Source organism: Scleropages formosus, chromosome 21 (assembly GCF_900964775.1).
Source record: "Scleropages formosus chromosome 21, fSclFor1.1, whole genome shotgun sequence".
In the NCBI taxonomy this organism is placed as follows: Eukaryota; Metazoa; Chordata; class Actinopteri; order Osteoglossiformes; family Osteoglossidae; genus Scleropages; species Scleropages formosus.
Window position 1 is genome coordinate 6,895,568 of NC_041826.1, and position 18,800 is coordinate 6,914,367.

The following is an 18,800-nucleotide window of genomic DNA, read 5'->3' on the forward strand; positions in this document are numbered from 1 at the left end:
ACCTCCTACTGAGGAGAAACATCTCTAACGGTGCTGTGACCACCTTCATCAAGAGTAACGAAGACATGGAGATTTGGGTGTATCATACAGTGATGGTCAGGCAAAACAACTCCCCTTTTGTCTTACCTGTCAACAATTTCACAAGACCACAAATTCATCAGGATTTTTTTTCACTATTATAATATCCTTTACATTCATTCATTCATTCATTCATTCAGCTGATACTTTTCTCCAAAGCACCTTACAATTATTTACCCATTTATACAACTGGGTAATTTCTATTGGAGCAATTCAAGGTAAGAACCTTGCTCAAGGGTATTACAGCTGGAGGTGAGGCTCAAACATCCAACCTTGGGGTCCAAAGGCAGTTGTTCTAACCACTACACTACCAACTATCCCCTTATTTATGATCCTGGACATATGAGCTCCCTTTGCAAAGTATCCTCGAGTTTTGCTCTTCTTCACCATTGAACTGCATTGCATTTCCGAGTGTTTTTTACATCACAGCGGCGACCCTCACCAATTTCCTCCCTTGCTGGTTGGTTTGGGTGAACAGCTGGGTCCAGGCAGTGCCCGAGTCACACGATGCATCTTCCAAATCATGATTGATGACTAAAGATGCCAGATATGCAAGTTCTGGTGATGCTGGGCTAAACAACTATGATCATCTTCCTGACAACTTAAATAAAATGACATATCAAAAAAATTTCCTTTGGCTGTCCTTGGTTTAGATGGCCAAGTCTAGTGTAATGTTTCAGATTATTTCCACAGTTTCCCGGCAATACAACAGCAACTCCTTTAACAAAATAAATTAATCATGGTAATCATAGCATCTAAAATACAAATAAGAACACCTCAAAAGTTTAATTTATGTAATCCTACCATGGCTGATATAATTAAATTTGTAGGTACCACAGCAGCATGCAGCAAGCATTTAATTTCAATTTTGTTATGACCTTTATTTTAAAGAAAAAATACATCTTATGTAATGGAAGACTTCTCATGATTCGCACATCTTAACATTAAAAAGGGGAAAAAAGAAATACAAATAAAAGAAATAAAAACATAAGTTGAATTTGTTGTGATATGCAATACACACAGTTGTGCGTGGCTATGGTTTTCTGCTGGATAAAAAACAATGCAGTAAAAAGCTTAAAAAAGTAACAAAATACTTGAAGGGGCAAAATCTTGTTCACAAAGCAAACCATGGAAATAGTAAGAAAGTAAGCAAACACAAATATGTCACAGAGGTTTCCATAAAAATGCTTCAGATGAGCAGTTTAATCAGTTTAGTGTCAAAGCATTTTTAGAACCATCACATAATACTGTTCTGTATAAATTCTGATTAAAAAAAAAGAATTTGTATGTTCATACTGCACATGTGAAAATGATAATAGTTTTTTGGGCTTATCTTCTGGGATCAAAAGTAGTAATAAAACTTAAATCTCTAGTCCCACAACATCAAGAAAAAAAAAAGATGATGAAGAAAACTGTTGATATATCTTCTATAAAGTGGTCTATATTGAGTGAAATGGTTTATTCTCTGTGTAGCACCATCACATAAAGCACCATAGTTACTGTATTGCACAAAAACACTATTTGTAACTTTGAAATTTTCAACAAACGTAGATAATGGCGCTGAACTAGAAAGACCTGTATATTGTGAAGTTTAATAAGCATGCACTATTCCATATTTTTCTATTCGTGTGGCATAGCATTTACTAAGATATGAGTAGAATGGTTAATTTTCAGATTTCCATTGTCGTGGTGACATCTACAGTATTTCCTTCAAACTATGGTATATGGGTGCTTTTGACTTTCTCATCCCTAAAATAAAACTTTCACACATGTAACACCACCTGCTGAAATACAGAATTTATTATAAAAAACTGATAACTGATATTGTATTCAGAATTTTTCCCTGAACGCAGGAGCAAACACCATTTTTGAACAAATTCATGAAGCAGTTTCTTCACATACTTTACTTCCCTTTAACCACTTTGTCTTAAACTGCACCACAACAAACCGTCTTGCAGCCAGTTTGTTTGAAAAATGTTGGAAATAAACCATAAATATGTTTCCATGAAGGGGAAAGAAGATGTGTTGGGTCAGGTGGAGGGGAGACAACAGGGAAGAGTTTCCCCTGCCTATTGTATGTACAGAGCTGAATGTCTTAGCAGTCAGTTCAGAAGTCTTGGGTTTCACTACACACTATGTGCATGTTCTATTTTTGTCGCCATTATTTTACATTTCTCACACAAAACACACAGGTCCAATGTCCATTCCAAACTCCTGATCCGCCTGGCCAATGTCCATTGGGGCTATGTCCACAATGGGAAGCCTTGCCGTTTTCTGTGTCCTGTACTCAAACACAGTCTTCCCCCAGGTGCCAGTGGCTTGCTGCAAAGCAGGAGGTTCAGAGGAGAGCACAAAGTCAACAAAAAGTGTGCACAACCTCGCTTATGACAACACAGCCTGCCTTACTACCGAAGTTTTCAAACTTACCGAGCAGCCATCCTCCGTGACGGTGTATCGGAACCGACTGTTTCCCTCTGCTTTGAGCTCAAGGTCGTTGGCCGCCTTGAGGATGATGGCTTTCTTCAAATTTCCAGCATTCTCATCCTTGTATGCCACACTGTTCTTGCAGTGGAAAGTGATTGTCTGAGATGCCTCTTTTGACAGCAGGCGAACAAATGTCATTTGGACAGTGACGGAGTTCGGTGCTTGTTCTTTGTTTCCATAGGTAAACTGTCAACGTGTTAGAAATAAATATTATGCGTTACATTAGACAGCAGACATATTTAGATAGTGTCCTCCAAAATCATTATCATCAAATAAAAAAAAAACTGTGTAAATAGGTAGATGTTCCAGCATGATAGTGACCTTAAAGACATCTTTAAATCAACAAGAAATGGTTGGTAGTAAACAAAATCAATATTGGTTGTCAAGGTCATCAGATTAAAGGCTGTGGACTGAATTGAAGAGGGCAGTTCATTATAATAGAAATAAACATCAAGGATTTGAAAAAGTTCTACATGTAGGAATGGTCCAGAATCTCAACCAATGTCTTTTCCAACCTTATTAAACATGATAAGAAATGGTGCTGTTATTCCTGCCAAAGGAGGCTGCAAAATGTACAATATTAGAAACAGGAGATACAGTCATTTCGAAACATACATTTCTGGAGAGCACACTATATCGCACATGCACAAAACTTTTTCAATTTTATTTTAAAGCAGTGGATTTTAATAAAAGCCTGAGGTTTTTTTGTTTCATACCGTAAGGGTAACGACAATTTCGGAGGTCACTGTTAGTAAATATTAGCTAATAAAAAATAACATCTTTTCTGATATATAGAAATAGTTTATAATTTGGGAATAACAGAGGCAATCCATTACTTCAAAAAATACTTATAAATCTGTTCTTAAAGCTGATGTTTGCTCATAATACAGTCCTAATGAGACAATAAAACCAGTTGATTTCCACCAGGTGAACAGGACCTTACCTGTGTGCCACCATTCATATTCAATCCAAACCAAATAGGCTTATTGCCAACAGGACTGGAGGAGCTCCACCATGTTTTGCGTGGTATGCTGGTTGGGTTTGCTGAGATGCAGGTCTCACCAGTGTCCATGTTACAGAACACTTTGATGGCATCCTCTGCACTCCCTTGGTTGGGGTCAATCCAATATTCCCCTGTGATAGTGCAAAAGAAGACTCCATTTAAGAAGCTGTAAAAAAGGTGCCATATGCACCCATTCAGGATCTTACCTCATGGAAGATGAAACTGAGTTACATGACTAACGATGCACATACCGCTCTTCTTTAATGGGTAGCACTGTTTTAAGTCTTCACAGGTCCGGGCAGGGTGATTTTTGCTGCCATCGGGACTACGCATGCTCTCTATTTGGCTGCTGAGGGCCTTCAGAGTAGCCTGGACTCCAGGGTCGGCTGGGAAGGAAGCTGATGTGTTGCTGTTTGGAAGAGCTTCATCTTCACTAAATTCCGGTGGAGGTGGGGGGCTGTCATCATAGTCAGTTTGTTCTCCAAATATATCTTCCATTGCAGCTGTCGGAGGACCTGGGGACCCAGGAGGCCCTGGGGGACCAGGATCTCCAGGTGGTCCCTATAAAACCAGCATTTCGTCGGACTGGAAGATACAAAACTACACTATCACCTAACTGGTATGAGTGGCTCACTTTCTTAATTTTATCATAATATTATTTACTTCTGGTCCAATGTCACCAACAAATCCACGTGATCCCGGTGGTCCCATTGGCCCTGGGGTTCCAATGTACCCTTCTCTTCCTGGAGGTCCAACTGGTCCAGGAGGCCCCTAAAATAAGTCATTTTTTACATTGATATCATTGATTTGATATATTCCTATATGAATAACACGTGCTTTAAACAGCATACTTACTCTTTGCCCTTGAGGTCCAAAAATTCCTGGAGCACCTTGCTCACCAGGTGTTCCCTAAAGACAAAATAAAGCAGTAATGGTCATTTATAGAGATTCTTGGACATCTTGACACAATATTAATGATGTTATAATTTTAATAACTCACAGGTGAGCCAGGTAAACCTTGTAATCCAGTGAAGCCCCTGTGACCTTTCTGTCCTCGCTCCCCATGTTCTCCAAGGTCACCTTTATCCCCTCTTGGTCCTTGGGGTCCCTTTGGTTGAAAAATAACCAGCTCATCATATTTTATAAAAGTATTTTAGCATTCTTCAAAGTATGTGATGTTTAACCAAGCAGCAAATACATTTTACAACTAAAGTAAATTTTTATATTAATAAACGTACAATAGATGTTAATTAAATACCAGCACAATTTAAAAAATTATTATTCCATTTAAAATGACTAATCATCTGTGTAAAGTTTATATATAGTGTCACCATTCTAACACATTTAAAAGAAGTTCTACTTGAAAAAACCGGTCAGCAATTTTGAGAAAAGCATGAAAATAAATATTTAGGAGTTGTCAGACATTATACTATCCAAATGTTATTTTCATTTTCCATATTAAATCATTAATTCATGTTAGTACCCTGCTGGTTTGGTTGGTGGGTGGGTTTGGTGGTTTAGTGGGCTTGTTGGTTTGGTTTGTTGGTTTGGCTTTTTTGGTGGGTGTGTTGGGTTGGTTTTGTTGGTTTGGCTTGGTTGGTGGGTGTGTTGGTTTGGCCGGTGGGTGTTTTGGTTTGGATGGGGGTTGTGGTGGCACAGTGGCGCAGTGGATTGGACCGGGTCCTGCTCTCCGGTGGGTCTAGGGTGCGAGTCCCACTTGGGGTGCCTTGTGATGGACTGGCGTCCTGTCCTGGGTGTGTCCCCTCCCCCTCCAGCCTTATTCCCTGAGCTGCCAGGTTAGGCTCTGTGACCCTGTATGGGATGAGCGGTTCAGAAAATGTGTGTGTGTTGGTTTGGTTGGTGGGTTTGTTGGAGAATGTAGCTAAGCTTCTTGATCTCAGGTCATGGAGATGTCTTTTGGCTACGCTGCATGTTATGTGTGGCTTAATGTTGGTTGGACTGGGTCTTTGTGTACAGCCGTTGATAAATACACATGGGGTACAACATCTTGTCCTGTCTATTTTGAATGTTAGGCAATGTAATATTTGTAATCTTACTATTAATCCCCGCTTTCCTGCTGAACCCGGGGGCCCAAGGGGTCCTCTTGAACCCTTGTAAGGTAGAACAGTGGATTTGCGTGTTGTACCATTATAGGATAGTTGACTGCCATAAACAGCGTATTATATGCTGAAGACTACAAATTTAACTACAGGTGGTCCCCGATTTACGATGGGGTTACATCCCACGAAACCTGTTGGAAGTTGAAAATATCGTAAATCGAAAATGCATTTAATACACCTAATACACACCTCTGCATAACAGACTGAGAGATGCGGATCCCTGCCCCTGCACGGCATTGCAAGAGAGTATCGCACCGCATATCGCTTGCCCCAGGAAAAATCAAAATTCAAAATTCGAAGTACGGTTTCTACTGAATGTCTATCACCAGCTCACCATCGTAAAGTTGAAAAAATCTTAAGTCGTAACATTGTAAATCAGGGACCACCTGTACTTTATAGCACTAAGGCATAACTTCAGACATCATGCTGTAATACATAACACATTATTCCATGTGACCTTAATGTCACCCGTGACAAATTTCCAGTAGAATAAATGCATTGAAGTTGACATGCATAAACACCTTTTCACCTGAAACTAATCATTAATCTATTTAAAGAAGAAAAGACAGTGTACGTGCAGCCCTCTGTGATCGTAACTTACTGGGTCTCCTCTTTTTCCAGGAGCACCAAGAGCACCAACTGGGCCAGGAGAGCCAGGAGCCCCTGGAGCACCAGCAAGTCCCTCTGGGCCTGGATCCCCTCTGTCTCCCTAGAGAAAATTGTCAGCACTCTATCCATCACATACTGAATGAATGAACATATTTCTGAACTGTGAGATTAAATTGGATCTGAAAGAAACTCAAAGTCTGAAAAAATCCAAATGGTCTCCATATGTACCCTGGCTCCTATGACTCCCTCCTTGCCTGGTGGGCCATCACCTCCTGCAGATCCCTGTGAAAAAATATACTGTGTTGTAACACTAGCAAATGAATGTAAGTTTAAAAGTAGATGTATGGTTGCATTTAAACAACATGAATATTACTGCCTTAAACTAATTCATGACAACAATCAAATATGCCAAGGGGAAACATACATCTGGACCAGGGTCACCTCGGGGTCCATTTGCACCTGGTAAACCAAGTGGACCTGGGGGTCCTTTGTCTCCCTGAGTTCCAGGGGCCCCTGTTTTTCCTGGAGGACCCTAAAAGAAATAATGCATTTTCCATAAGTAACAAACAGCTCACTACTTGAAGACATAACTAATGAGTTTTATTTTGCTTTCATATGTTTTTACTCAACCTGTTTTCTAGTTATTAAAGGAAAAATATGTATAGTGCAAATTTAAACCAATACGTACAGGAGGACCTGGAAGACCTGCCATCCCCCTTTCTCCCCTCTGTCCAGGAAGTCCAACAATTCCTCTTTGGCCCGTAGTTCCAGCTGGACCTGGTGGACCATCAGGGCCCTAATTTGGGGAAAAATGTATAGATATATTTTTTTTATTATATATATATATATATATATATATATATATATACACACACAATGTTTCATTTTGAAGGAAGAGTGTGCTCCTTAGATGGTGCATACTGTGGGTCCATCTTCTCCTCCATCTCCTTTGTCTCCTGGGCTACCTGGTGGACCAGCTGCACCTCGCTCTCCTTGACGTCCAGGGGGTCCATGGTCACCACGAAGACCCCGTGGACCCTCCTTCCCAGGAAGACCTATGGGTCCTGGTTGTCCAAGTGGACCCTGACATACAACAGCAATCTTTCACTGATCGCACGTAATGCCCTTGCAGGCCATTCGCCACCCCTCCAGACCATCCACACACCCACATCCTGCCATAGTTGATTTCCTACACATATAAAAGTAAGTCTGCACTAGCTACTTGAACAAAGCACATGTCACTTTGTACAAGGCGCATGTTAAGCATATAACACACACACACATTTTCTGAACCGCTTGTCCTAATAAAAACAATTAATTTATTACTGCTCCTGTAGTTAGTGTCCAGTGTCTCTAGTGTTGTCTCTTGTGTCTAATGTCTTTGTCTGTATTTATTTATTTATTTATTTATTTATTTATTTAGTTAAAAACAAAATGTGGTGTATGCTCTGTGTGGCACGGACGTCTAAAGAGAAACAGAATTTCGTTGCAAGTTCAACTCACTTACTGGCAGAATAACAATAAAGTTGAGTTTGACTAGTACCAAAGGATGATGATAATGGTGACGATTACAACAATAATAATAACAATAAAGAACGTAAGTTGAAATTGGGCAGCAAAGAAAAAGTTTTAGTACTCTGTATATTGTAATTAGACGTCAAGCCTGTCTTTTATACTCATACTGACATTGATCGGCTTCTAACAAAGATATGCTACCATCCAAGTAAAGGAGTAATAGATCCTGTGAAAATTACAAGCCCTGGAACAGCTCTTCTTTTTATTACATCTTTTGCTTAACACATTCCATTATATATTGTTTGAGTCACTTACTTCTTCAAGCATGATCTCTCAAGTAAATTATAAATTATATCATCCTGGTTCTCATTCCTTGCACATAATGATTTTACTGTGTCTGGCTGAAAGTTCCGTTTTGTAGGAAAGTCGCAAGTTTAAAATTATGTCTGGAGGTTATGGTTGTCTCTGATACTTTGAATATTTTGCTTTGGATGTGTGTCTGTCCATCATCAATTAACATACATCTTGATATCTGTTAAAATGTGTCTTGACACTATATGCTTGAATAAACATAACTACAAAGATCAACACAAAAACTGTTTAATGAGTTAATCCAAGGGTTACTACTAATTGTGCATTTGGCTAATTTTTTTCAAATACTGTGAAAATATATAGCCAATGGGGGAATTTTCTGAAAAAGTGTTGACATGCATCTTGAGAGTCAAGAATGTATCAAGACCCTCTCCATACTTTTCAAATATATGAATTGTATGGGTTTCTCTTACAGAAGGAGATAAGTCATTTTAACTACAGTACTTTTATCTCTATATAAGCAGTTGGGTGAATAATTAAAGATCAATTTTTCAGTAAATATTCCACCACTTCATGTACTTACAACTGGACCAGGAGGGCCAACTCTTCCTGGTGATCCAGGAAAACCAGTTGGACCCTGAAATTGTTGGAAAAAAAAATACAAGTGTGAGTCACTACAAGATATTTGACAGCGGTTTCATAACAGTTCAAACAAAGTCTTAGAATGCATTCTCACCGGTGCTCCTTGTGTTCCTCTACCCCCCTTTAGGCCAGCAACACCGGTGGGCCCCTATGAAAATAAAAGTGAAATTATTTAAACTACAGAAATAATTAGTTCATCACAATAGCGGTAAGAAATAGAAGTACTTAATATTTGATACTTACTGGAGGCCCTTGAGCACCAGCCAACCCCTGGGGACCTGGAGACCCAGCATCACCCTTCTGACCAGGTTCTCCTGTTTCACCTTTGACACCAGGTTGACCGTCAGGACCCTGAAAGAGGACAAGATAAATTGTTAAAAGAAGAGCAAGAGTGCATTTTAAACCCTTTGATGTTATTGTTATAATATAATGTTATAAGAAACATATGCCAACATACAGGAGGCCCAGCAAATCCAACAGGACCAGTAGGACCAGGTTCTCCACGTGACCCCTGCAAGAGAAGGCATTTTAGGTGTAAAGGAAGACAGAAAATCATATTTACATCAAACAAAAATCTTGGGATGTGCGTGACTGAGGATTTAATTTGTGTCACGTAGAAGAAATGAAATGCCTACTTACCGGACCTGCTCTCGCTCCATGAGGTCCAGGTGGGCCTTGGGGGCCAGCTTCTCCCTGAAATAATACAACAGTAATTTCGGTGACATCACAGTAGGACTGTTTATATATATATACACTGTATATAAAACAGATTTCATTAATTCCCAATTTTTATATGCAGAGCTGGAGTACCTTCTCTCCACTAGGTCCATGTGGTCCTGGTGGTCCAACTGGACCAGGAAGACCCTGTAAAATCATAAAATCATGTTGTTAAAATATAGAGAATCTAATCATGGAAATTTGACATCAGGAGCAATTACTCTGATATAATGGTATAAACGTGTCCTGCTATTCCAGGGAAAAAGAAAACTTCAGCTATGGCAATATCTTCAGACTGCCAAATTTGTTCTGTTGACTCACTCTTGCACCATCATTTCCAGCAGTACCTTCTGCTCCTTTCTCGCCACCAGAACCCTTAAACAATTGAAAGTAAGAAATGTTAGAATATAATTCACCCACAGTTCCAGCTAAAAGTAAAAAAGTAAAGAACATCACAGAACAACCATGAAATCTTACCCTTTCACCTTTAGGGCCAGGAGGACCAGAAATACCCCTCTCACCTGGCATGCCTTGGAGACCTGGGGGTCCAGGGTCACCAAGAATACCAGTTGGCCCAGGGCTACCCTGATAGAAAAGAATACTGAAATGTAATGGTATAAAGACAACTGTGTAGTTTTTTACTGTAATAAAACATGCACCAGTATATGCAACTATGTATAAAATGTCTTTTTAAGACATTTGACCCCTGAAAAATGCAGTCGATCCAATTAAGATTCTATATTGCATTTTATTCCCTAACATTTTGTTAGATACATATGCAGTTTTTTTAATTATCCTGTTAACGCTCGATCTGGATACATACACTATAATTTGCTGCTTTACAGCTTAATGCAATAAATTCACAGGGCATAAAATAATTGGAAATATGATATCTCAGGAGAAGTGATTATAAAAAGGTGGGTAATTCAGTACTCTTTAAACATGAGTACATCTTTCAAGAATGTATGAATAAGAAATGGTTGTAGACATTAGTCAGGTGACATTCCAAGTCCCAAAAGCCAGAGTTGGCATCCGAGGTTTGGGTCGACCGGGCACTCGGCCCCGACCACTGCCCAAATCACAACGCACCGGCCCCTTATGTCCTCTCCGGCAGGTGGTGAGCCCACCGAAGAGAGGCTCCACGTCTTGGCTTCGGGCTAAGCCCGGCCAGGCCCCGTGGGCATAGACCTGGCCACCAGGCGCTCGCATGCAAGCCCCCCCCCCCAGGCCTGGCTCCAGGGTGGGGCCCCGGTGACCCCATACCGGGCGGGATGAACGAGATCCTTGATTTAATAGTCATAAGGGGATTAGAGGAGGCATCGAGAGGAGCCAGTTGAGGTGGCTCGGGCATCTGTTCCGGATGCCTCCTGGACGCCTCCCTGGGGAGGTGTTCCGGGCATGTCCCACTGGGAGGAGGCCTCGGGGCAGACCCAGGACACGTTGGCGAGACTACGTCTCTCGGCTGGCCTGGGAACGCCTTGGGGTTCCCCCAGAGGAGCTGGAGGAGGTTTGCGGGGAGAGGGAAGTCTGGGGGGCTCTGCTTAAACTACTGCCCCCACGACCCGGTCCCGGATAAGCGGAGGAAGATGGATGGATGGATGGATGGACATTAGTCATGTTAAATCACCCAGATTAGGTGATCTAAGGAATGCAGTACCTTTGGCCCATCTGGTCCAGGTGCTCCTGGAATACCCTTGGCCCCTGGCAGACCAAGAGAGCCAAGTTCTCCCCTCTCACCTGGGGTACCTCGCTCTCCCTAAGGGTAAAAGAAGTGTAATATCAGCAGGCAATCTATAATCAAAAGAACTTCCAAGAATTACTACATATGGTCCAACTTACCCTGGGACCTATCTGACCAACAGCTCCGCCTTCTCCAGGAATACCCTTTTAAAAATTAGATAAATATAATGACCACATGTGTTAACTGTACGACTTCATTCTACAACCATCTTTATAGAGAAACATGGCTGTAGCAGACAGAATCACATCATTTACCTACTGTTTCCCCTCTTGTAACGTTACCTGATCTCCTGGTTTTCCTGGCTCTCCAGGTGGGCCAGGAGGCCCTGGCAAACCCTGCAAGTCGATTTCAAATTGACAAAAAGTTAAGCACAGAAACTAGAGAGTGAGAGGAGTTTCACTAAGTTAAATGCAGCCTTCTACAAACGAGGTATTGGAATTGAGCAATTCTCCATGGAAAATGTTTTGGAAGTACCTGGAAACCATTAACACCAGGTGGTCCTTGTTCTCCTCTTTCACCAGCAGGGCCCTGCAGAGGAGCACCATATTTAAATATGAAATAGCAAAAAGTATACAAGAAATATGTAAATTTCTATATATGTATTTCTCAGTATATTAAATATGTAGGTACAAAAAAAAAAAAAACAAACACAAAAGCTTGTGTGGTTAACCATTATTTTAACTAATAGTTATGTTAAACGGTTTCCTTCCAGTTCTCTAAAAGAGGCTTGCGGTGGTACCAGGCAGAGAATGCAACCACAAGCTTTCCTTTGACCTGTACCATTTTCCAGCTGTGCCCAGAGAAACTTCCCTGAAGGTTTTGGCCTCCCAGTGTGTTCGCCCAGCACCCTATATGTTAAATTCAATTGACAGCTCTGCCCCTTGCTTCACTCAAGTAACTAGAAGAAACAACCTTAGTTCCGATGACATGACCACAAAATCCATCATCAACTTTTGGCCCAAGGTGCTATGGTAGTAGGTATGCTTATGAGTCTCTTTGTGTTAAAAATGGTGTTTGTTATTAACAATCTGTGATTGGCACAGAAGTTCAACAACAATTCGCTACTTGAATTTGGATGCTGCCTGCCATTCCTACTGCTAACGCCCCTCCAGATATCTCTATCATTCCGCACATGAGCGCTGAAGCCCCCAAGGAAGATTATAGAGTTGGTCGATAGCATCCTCTAGAGTACATACTCAGGTTTCATGAAGGAGGCTGAATACCGTGAACAGCTGTTTGGTGCATATGCACAGACAACTGTTACAGTTCTACTCTCTATAGCTCACAGATGCATCAAAGCAACTCTCTAATCCACTGGGAAGAACTCCAACTGCTCGGCCTTCAGCAGGGGGCTTCCAAATGTGTGAACAGCTTCCTGGGGACTTGACGAACTTCATATTGAGAGATATACCAGCACCAATTAAGAATTACAAGTTCTTTAGATCAGCTATTTGTAGCAGGTACTTTACGAGCACAGCACTATAATGGTTTAGTATTTAAATGTTTGTAATAATATCATGATTTGATGGCGGTGTCACGGTAGCGCTGTGAGTAGTACAGCTGTCTGACACTGCTTAGACGGCATGATCAAGAGTAGGTTTGATTCAATTTTTGGCGGTGTATTAATATGTTCTGCCTGTGGGTTTCCTCTGGATGCTCTGGTTTCAGGTTTTTCCAGTGGACGCGTGACTCTAAATTGCCTGCAGTCCGAATTTGTGTATGATTGTGTGCTGCTACGGTGCTGCAATGGAATGGCATCCCATATGAGTTGTATCCTGCCTAGTCCAGCACCCTGTACTCCCAGGATAGGTTCTGGATTACCATGATGACAAGTACGACAAGTGGTTATCAACAGAGAAGGAGTTGTTTGATTTGCTGTTTAATTAATTGGATTTGACAACAAACCTATTGTTTCAAGCAGTAGGTAAAATAAATGTGAGGAATGGGAGACTTACTGGTGGCCCAGCTGACCCTGCGGGGCCTTCTTCTCCATCTTTCCCAGGAGCACCCTGCAACAGAAGCATTTTCGGATACCTTGACCTTTCAATCATGTACTGTGATAAGTGTCATTTGTAATATAGTGAATACTAACTCTTTGCCCTTGAGGTCCTGGAGATCCTTGCTCTCCTGCCTTGCCTGCATCTCCCTGTTAACATTTGAAAGACAGTATATAGTAAATAGCTAGTATAGTCAACAGAAGTAACAATAATACAGTTTAGAATAATTTATTGTCACTGCAAATATACATGCATATTGATGCTATTCATTATGACAACGCTGCGGATTTAAACTTGTTTTCAGTACATTTCCAGCACTGCAGTGATTTCCCCCCCTTTGCTATAACAAATTTACACCCTTGCAAATAACTTTCTATTTATATCATTCCTGTCATTTGTTAAACACTATGTAAGACAGAGGGTTCTTGCATTAAAACCCTTTGGTCCAGGTAAACCCATTGGTCCAGGTGGGCCTCTGGTCCCAAGTGATCCTCCAGGTCCTGGTCGTCCATCCTCCCCTGGTTCTCCCTAGAAAGGTACATTTTTCTTCATTTTGTTCATTGTCTTTATTTAGGCCTTAGAGGTAACAAAGAGACCAAAATGGACTCCAAGTCTGTCTAAGTCAGTTTAAGTGCTCTTCGCTTGTCTCTCCTGCATGACTTCTTGCACTTTGGAGCAAGACTAAAAAAGCAGTTAAACAGGGAAAATGAATGAATATGAATATTTTAGCAACAATCTTCCTGGTGGTCATGGAAATGCACAGACTTGTGTTAGAGCATACCAACTTTTTATTGTTTTACTTGATTTACTAGTTTTCATTATTTATTATCATTACACACACACACACACATTTTCTGAACCGCTTGTCCCATACGGGGTCGCGGGGAGCCGGAGCCTACCCTGTAACACAGGGCGTAAGGCCGGAGGGGGAGGGGACACACCCAGGATGGGACACCAGCCCGTCGCAAGGCACCCCAAGCGGGACTCGAACCCCAGACCCACTGGAGAGCAGGATCCGGTCCAACCCACTGTACCACCGCACCTCCTCCCATTATCATTATATATTATTTAAAAAAAATAGCACACTCCAATACTTTACACACAATGGCTCTTTTTAACTATTCTTGATCGGAACTGAAATTCACATACTTTCATATTGTCTTCTGTAGATGGCAAAATTTACTGCATTGTGTCTTTTGTTACCAAATGCATTGAATAGGGTTTCTTGTACTGTTCATACGGAGGTGTAAAATTGATAAACAGAGACAATATATAGAGTAGTTCATATAGTTACAAATACTGAAATGCTACATTTTGGCGAAAACCAGCGGGGAAAAACCATCAACACACCAGTGGTCCTGGCTTTCCCTCTGCACCCTGGATGCCTGGATTGCCGGTCAGACCCTTCAAAATGAAAGAAATTGCATATCATGAGGACAAGATGAGGTTAAAACAGTTGCACAGAAAAGAACAAACAAAAAGACTGTTACCCTTGCACCAGGGAGACCTGGTTCGCCAGTGCGTCCAGGGTCACCTGTGGCACCTTTAGGTCCAGATGTTCCGGGAATTCCACGATCACCTTGCGCACCCTTTAGAAATATGTGGACTAGTCACTGCTTTGCATCTATTTAATGCTCCTAATGACTTACATATTTTATTATAGGCTGTACCTTAGAACCTGGTAATCCATCTGCACCAGGGAATCCTCTGTTCCCGGGAGCACCCTAAAATGCAGGTATTCTTTCAGAAGTACATTTATTTAGCTGGAAAACAATAAACTGTCAGTACTACATTTTCAGTAAGTCTGTAATTGCATTTCATTAACATTTAATTTAATTGACAAACTTACTCTTTCACCAACAGAACCCAGAGGGCCCAGAGAACCAGTATCTCCACGTGCCCCCCTCTTCCCTTCTTCTCCTTGGGGTCCGATTGGCCCTTGAGCCCCAGGTGGACCCTATGGCACGTAAATTCTGGCTAGACATCAACTGGTAACACTGAAATGCTAAAAAGCAGTTTGTACTCTGGATCTTTTTGTGAAACTGTGCATACATTGGGAGGACTGACTGTGAAAAACAGCTTTACAAAAACCAAAAGCTGAAATATTAATATTATTTACATTAAAATTCAATGCACTTCAGCAGATCTGCATTACTTACTGGTTCACCTTTAGGACCAGCTTCTCCTTTGAAACCAGGGGATCCGACATCACCCTTAAATAGAAACGTGCATAAGCACAGTATGTTTGATTGCTCTATATGTTCCTCTTCACTACTGAAAATTATTTTAAAGAATCGTGAGAGTCCAGAGCCTGTCCTGGAAGCCCTTGGGTGCTGAGCTGAGCAGGGTACACCCTGAACAGGATTCCAGTGATCACAAGGTGGCCACATATACAATCATGCACACATTATAGTCAAGTTTCTTGTCAACATCCTGAAAAACATGTCTTTGGACTGTGGGAGGGAACCAGATCACCTACAGAAAACCCGTGCAAACATGGGGAGAGCATGCAAACTCCTTACAGATTCAGCTGGCCCAGGAGCACTAAAGTAGCAGCACAACCCGCTGTGCCACTATGCAGCCCCAAATATAACATTTAAAGCTTTTAAACTGTCTGAATATGTTTGTTTGATGCTGCAAATTCATGCATTTTTTAAACATCTTTCTAGTGCGAAAAAAGGATAGAGAAGAAGGTCCTGAGAAATGTGAAGTTCTGAAGTTTAATTTTTACTTTTCAAAGTTTCGAAATGCCAAAGTGAAATATGAATCTGTAACATTACCAGTTGACCTTTGATCCCAGGCTGCCCAGTGCTTCCCTGAGGTCCCGGTGGGCCAGGTGGACCAAGTAGGCCAGCAGGACCCTGAGGACCCACTGTACCCTAGGACAGAAAAGACACATGCTGTGTGTTAAACAACTAATACAAAAGAAGCTTATTAATTGTAATATATTGATCTGGGTAAACTGGATTATGTGGACGTTACTTACAACAGGACCCTTGGTTCCAGGGCCTGCATCTGTCCCAACTGGACCCTGGAATTATAAAATGTAATGTCTCAAAGGCAATTTTGTTCTTTCTTTTTAACAAAATCCCAGCCGCGGACACGAGCTTGTTACGCACTCGAACGCCAGTTGGACCGGGTCTGCCTTGATGTCCTGTCTCTCCCCTTTGGCCTTGAGGGCCCTCAGGTCCCCGGACTCCTGTGGGTCCAGGCTCACCCTGGAGTATAAGGACATAAAAGTACGGGTCAACTGCAGCAAAAAATAACCAGAGTGTACCTGGAACTCCTAAAGTTTTCAGCATGAAGAATGTAAATCGTCCGTTTTGAAGAACCTCCTATTTTCATTGCCCTAATTTTAATAATGAATTTCTCATTTGAGTATTAAATTGCTTTGTAACACTTTAAGATGTTCCTCTCATCTCAGTATATAGGTCATAGGGAACAATATATGCCCAGTCTAGAACAGATATCAACCTACCCATAATAAAGGAGAGATACGTCATCGTTATTTTACTCACCTTGCTGCCTGGGGCTCCTGGAAATCCTGGGGGACCACTTAAACCCAAAGGGCCCTAAAATTACACATACATACTAAGAATGAACCATTGATGCATAACATGGAATATTTCATATTCGATAAAATGTATTTATGTTTGGAAAAATTCATGACATTATGATAAAAATGTTCGTCATTAAGATAGGTATTCTCCATAAATTCAGTGCACATATTCCTATGATGTAGTTAGACTAAGAACAAATTTCATCCAGAAGGACCTATGCAAAGAAGCAACTTTACCAGTGGACCCGGCTTCCCGATGTTTCCAGGTGGACCATGCCTTCCCTGTAACACATAATATGCATTTAATCACTTCCCTCTATGTACATTGTGCTACAAGGAATAGGAATTCTTTTAGTAAGCTGCTAAACTTTTATGCCAGTGTAGACTGTAGACTTGCACTTTAGCTGGTCTTTCTCCTAAATGTCTCTCCTTTATGCCAATCCAGGATTGGCCTGCTTAAGCCAAGCAAAGCTGTGTATGACCATCCTTTAGGTTACTGGGATCTACCGCGAGGCACAGGTCTCTGCTCAACAGCTGTAGGAAAAAGCGGAATAAACAGTCCAACCGTAAATCTTACCTATGTAGATTAGGGGATCATCACCTGAGGCTCAGTGGGTCTGAGAAGCTTAGGCTTGTCATAAAAATTATGGTGGTTAAGGGACAGCTGGTAGTGTAGGGTTAGAGCTACTGCCTTTAGATACAAAGGTTGCAGGTTCAATCTACACCTCTAGCTGTAGTACCCTTGAGTAATGTACTAACCCTAAAACTACTTCAGTAAAATCACCCAGCTCTTTAAATGGGCAAATAATTGTTACCTTAACATTGTAAGTGGCTTTGGAGGAAAGCCTCAGCTAAAGGAATAAATATAATTACTACTGACATAATGGTTAATGCTGTTACTTTGGGACCTAAAGGTTGTAGGTTCAAGTCTCAGCTCTGGCTGTAGTATGCTTGAGAATGGTATTTACCTGGAATTACTCAGGTAAAATTACCCAGCTGTATACATAGGTAAATTATTGTAAGATGCTTTGGAGGAAAAGTGTCAGTGAAATGAATAAATGTAAACAAAAGTTCAAAATAACAACTGTGCTGTTAGCATCCATGACATAATTCTATGTAAACGTGGTCCATTTTTGTTCCAATAAACTGAGGTCGATAGTTCTTGCTAATTTCGTTTACGGACATTGTATAGGAAGGTGACTGAAATCTTCGCAGTTTTTAATGGCATTTTGTTCAGTGTTGTACTGCCTTACTTTTCTGCGGCACAATCACCTGCGTTTCCGCCTCAGGCCACTAGATGGCAGCAAAACACACGGAGAGGCAATAGACCGTCTATCGGCGCGATGCGGAGAAGCGAAGGAGACGGTGCGTGGCAACAGGTACCAGCTGGGCTCTGGAGTCACAGTGTTTTAAACTGTATTTATTGCTGTATCCGAAACTACCCTGCACGTAAACAGAGGTACAGTCGAACCTTGACTTTCGCGGATTTGATTATTCGTGAGTTTGCCACCAAATCGGAATTTTTTTTTGGAGTTTTGCAGGCTGCTGCGATAGCAGACGACGCGCGTAAATGTAAAAGAAACAAAACAGTTTAGTAAGTCATAAATAAAACATATAATTAATCTACATTATCATTTACTTCCCCAAATTAGATAAACAAATGTATTATATAAAAAGTTTAATTTTGTAAAACGTTGAATGTGCACTAACTGTTTCAAACAGTGTTTGTTTGGGGATGCCCGACATATTTATTACTCTTAATGTTTGTCTGCTGTTTTTAATAGAACGTAGCTCGTGAATACATCAAACAGTTAACATGCCGATTTTCTATATTATGACCTAGTCGGGCTTTTCAACCTGAGTTACGAACCAAGTTCGTTCGTAAGTTGAGGCACAGTTCGTAAATTGAGTGTACTGGTGTCCCATCCACAGTGTTTTCTGCTTAGCTTCCAAGATAGGCTCTGAACCACCAGGACCCTCATTTGGCCAGGCAATTAAGAGTGAGTGAGTCTAATAATAATAA

At 41.1% G+C, this 18,800-nt stretch overlaps 1 protein-coding gene across 1 annotated transcript in view; it reads right to left on the reverse strand.

Annotated features, from left to right (window-relative positions):
- Positions 1-971: 971 nt before the first annotated feature.
- The window catches only part of LOC108924244 (collagen alpha-2(V) chain-like), a 44,811-nt gene continuing 26,982 nt past the window's right edge, over positions 972-18,800 (reverse strand). Inside the window, exons 17-54 of the mRNA XM_018735478.2 lie at positions 17,015-17,059; positions 16,737-16,790; positions 16,338-16,436; positions 16,205-16,249; positions 15,999-16,097; positions 15,378-15,431; positions 15,068-15,175; positions 14,889-14,942; positions 14,709-14,807; positions 14,569-14,622; positions 13,648-13,746; positions 13,314-13,367; positions 13,177-13,230; positions 11,696-11,749; positions 11,503-11,556; positions 11,320-11,364; positions 11,138-11,236; positions 9,958-10,065; positions 9,802-9,855; positions 9,574-9,627; positions 9,403-9,456; positions 9,221-9,274; positions 9,007-9,114; positions 8,858-8,911; positions 8,705-8,758; positions 7,216-7,377; positions 6,983-7,090; positions 6,719-6,826; positions 6,523-6,576; positions 6,287-6,394; positions 5,623-5,676; positions 4,566-4,673; positions 4,421-4,474; positions 4,229-4,336; positions 3,817-4,126; positions 3,506-3,696; positions 2,506-2,748; positions 972-2,400 (exon numbers count right to left, since the gene is read on the reverse strand). Coding sequence (XP_018590994.1) covers positions 2,254-2,400; positions 2,506-2,748; positions 3,506-3,696; positions 3,817-4,126; positions 4,229-4,336; positions 4,421-4,474; positions 4,566-4,673; positions 5,623-5,676; positions 6,287-6,394; positions 6,523-6,576; positions 6,719-6,826; positions 6,983-7,090; positions 7,216-7,377; positions 8,705-8,758; positions 8,858-8,911; positions 9,007-9,114; positions 9,221-9,274; positions 9,403-9,456; positions 9,574-9,627; positions 9,802-9,855; positions 9,958-10,065; positions 11,138-11,236; positions 11,320-11,364; positions 11,503-11,556; positions 11,696-11,749; positions 13,177-13,230; positions 13,314-13,367; positions 13,648-13,746; positions 14,569-14,622; positions 14,709-14,807; positions 14,889-14,942; positions 15,068-15,175; positions 15,378-15,431; positions 15,999-16,097; positions 16,205-16,249; positions 16,338-16,436; positions 16,737-16,790; positions 17,015-17,059 — 3,465 coding nt within the window. The 3' untranslated portion in view covers positions 972-2,253. The remainder of the gene's footprint in view (positions 2,401-2,505; positions 2,749-3,505; positions 3,697-3,816; positions 4,127-4,228; positions 4,337-4,420; positions 4,475-4,565; positions 4,674-5,622; positions 5,677-6,286; positions 6,395-6,522; positions 6,577-6,718; positions 6,827-6,982; positions 7,091-7,215; positions 7,378-8,704; positions 8,759-8,857; positions 8,912-9,006; positions 9,115-9,220; positions 9,275-9,402; positions 9,457-9,573; positions 9,628-9,801; positions 9,856-9,957; positions 10,066-11,137; positions 11,237-11,319; positions 11,365-11,502; positions 11,557-11,695; positions 11,750-13,176; positions 13,231-13,313; positions 13,368-13,647; positions 13,747-14,568; positions 14,623-14,708; positions 14,808-14,888; positions 14,943-15,067; positions 15,176-15,377; positions 15,432-15,998; positions 16,098-16,204; positions 16,250-16,337; positions 16,437-16,736; positions 16,791-17,014; positions 17,060-18,800) is intronic.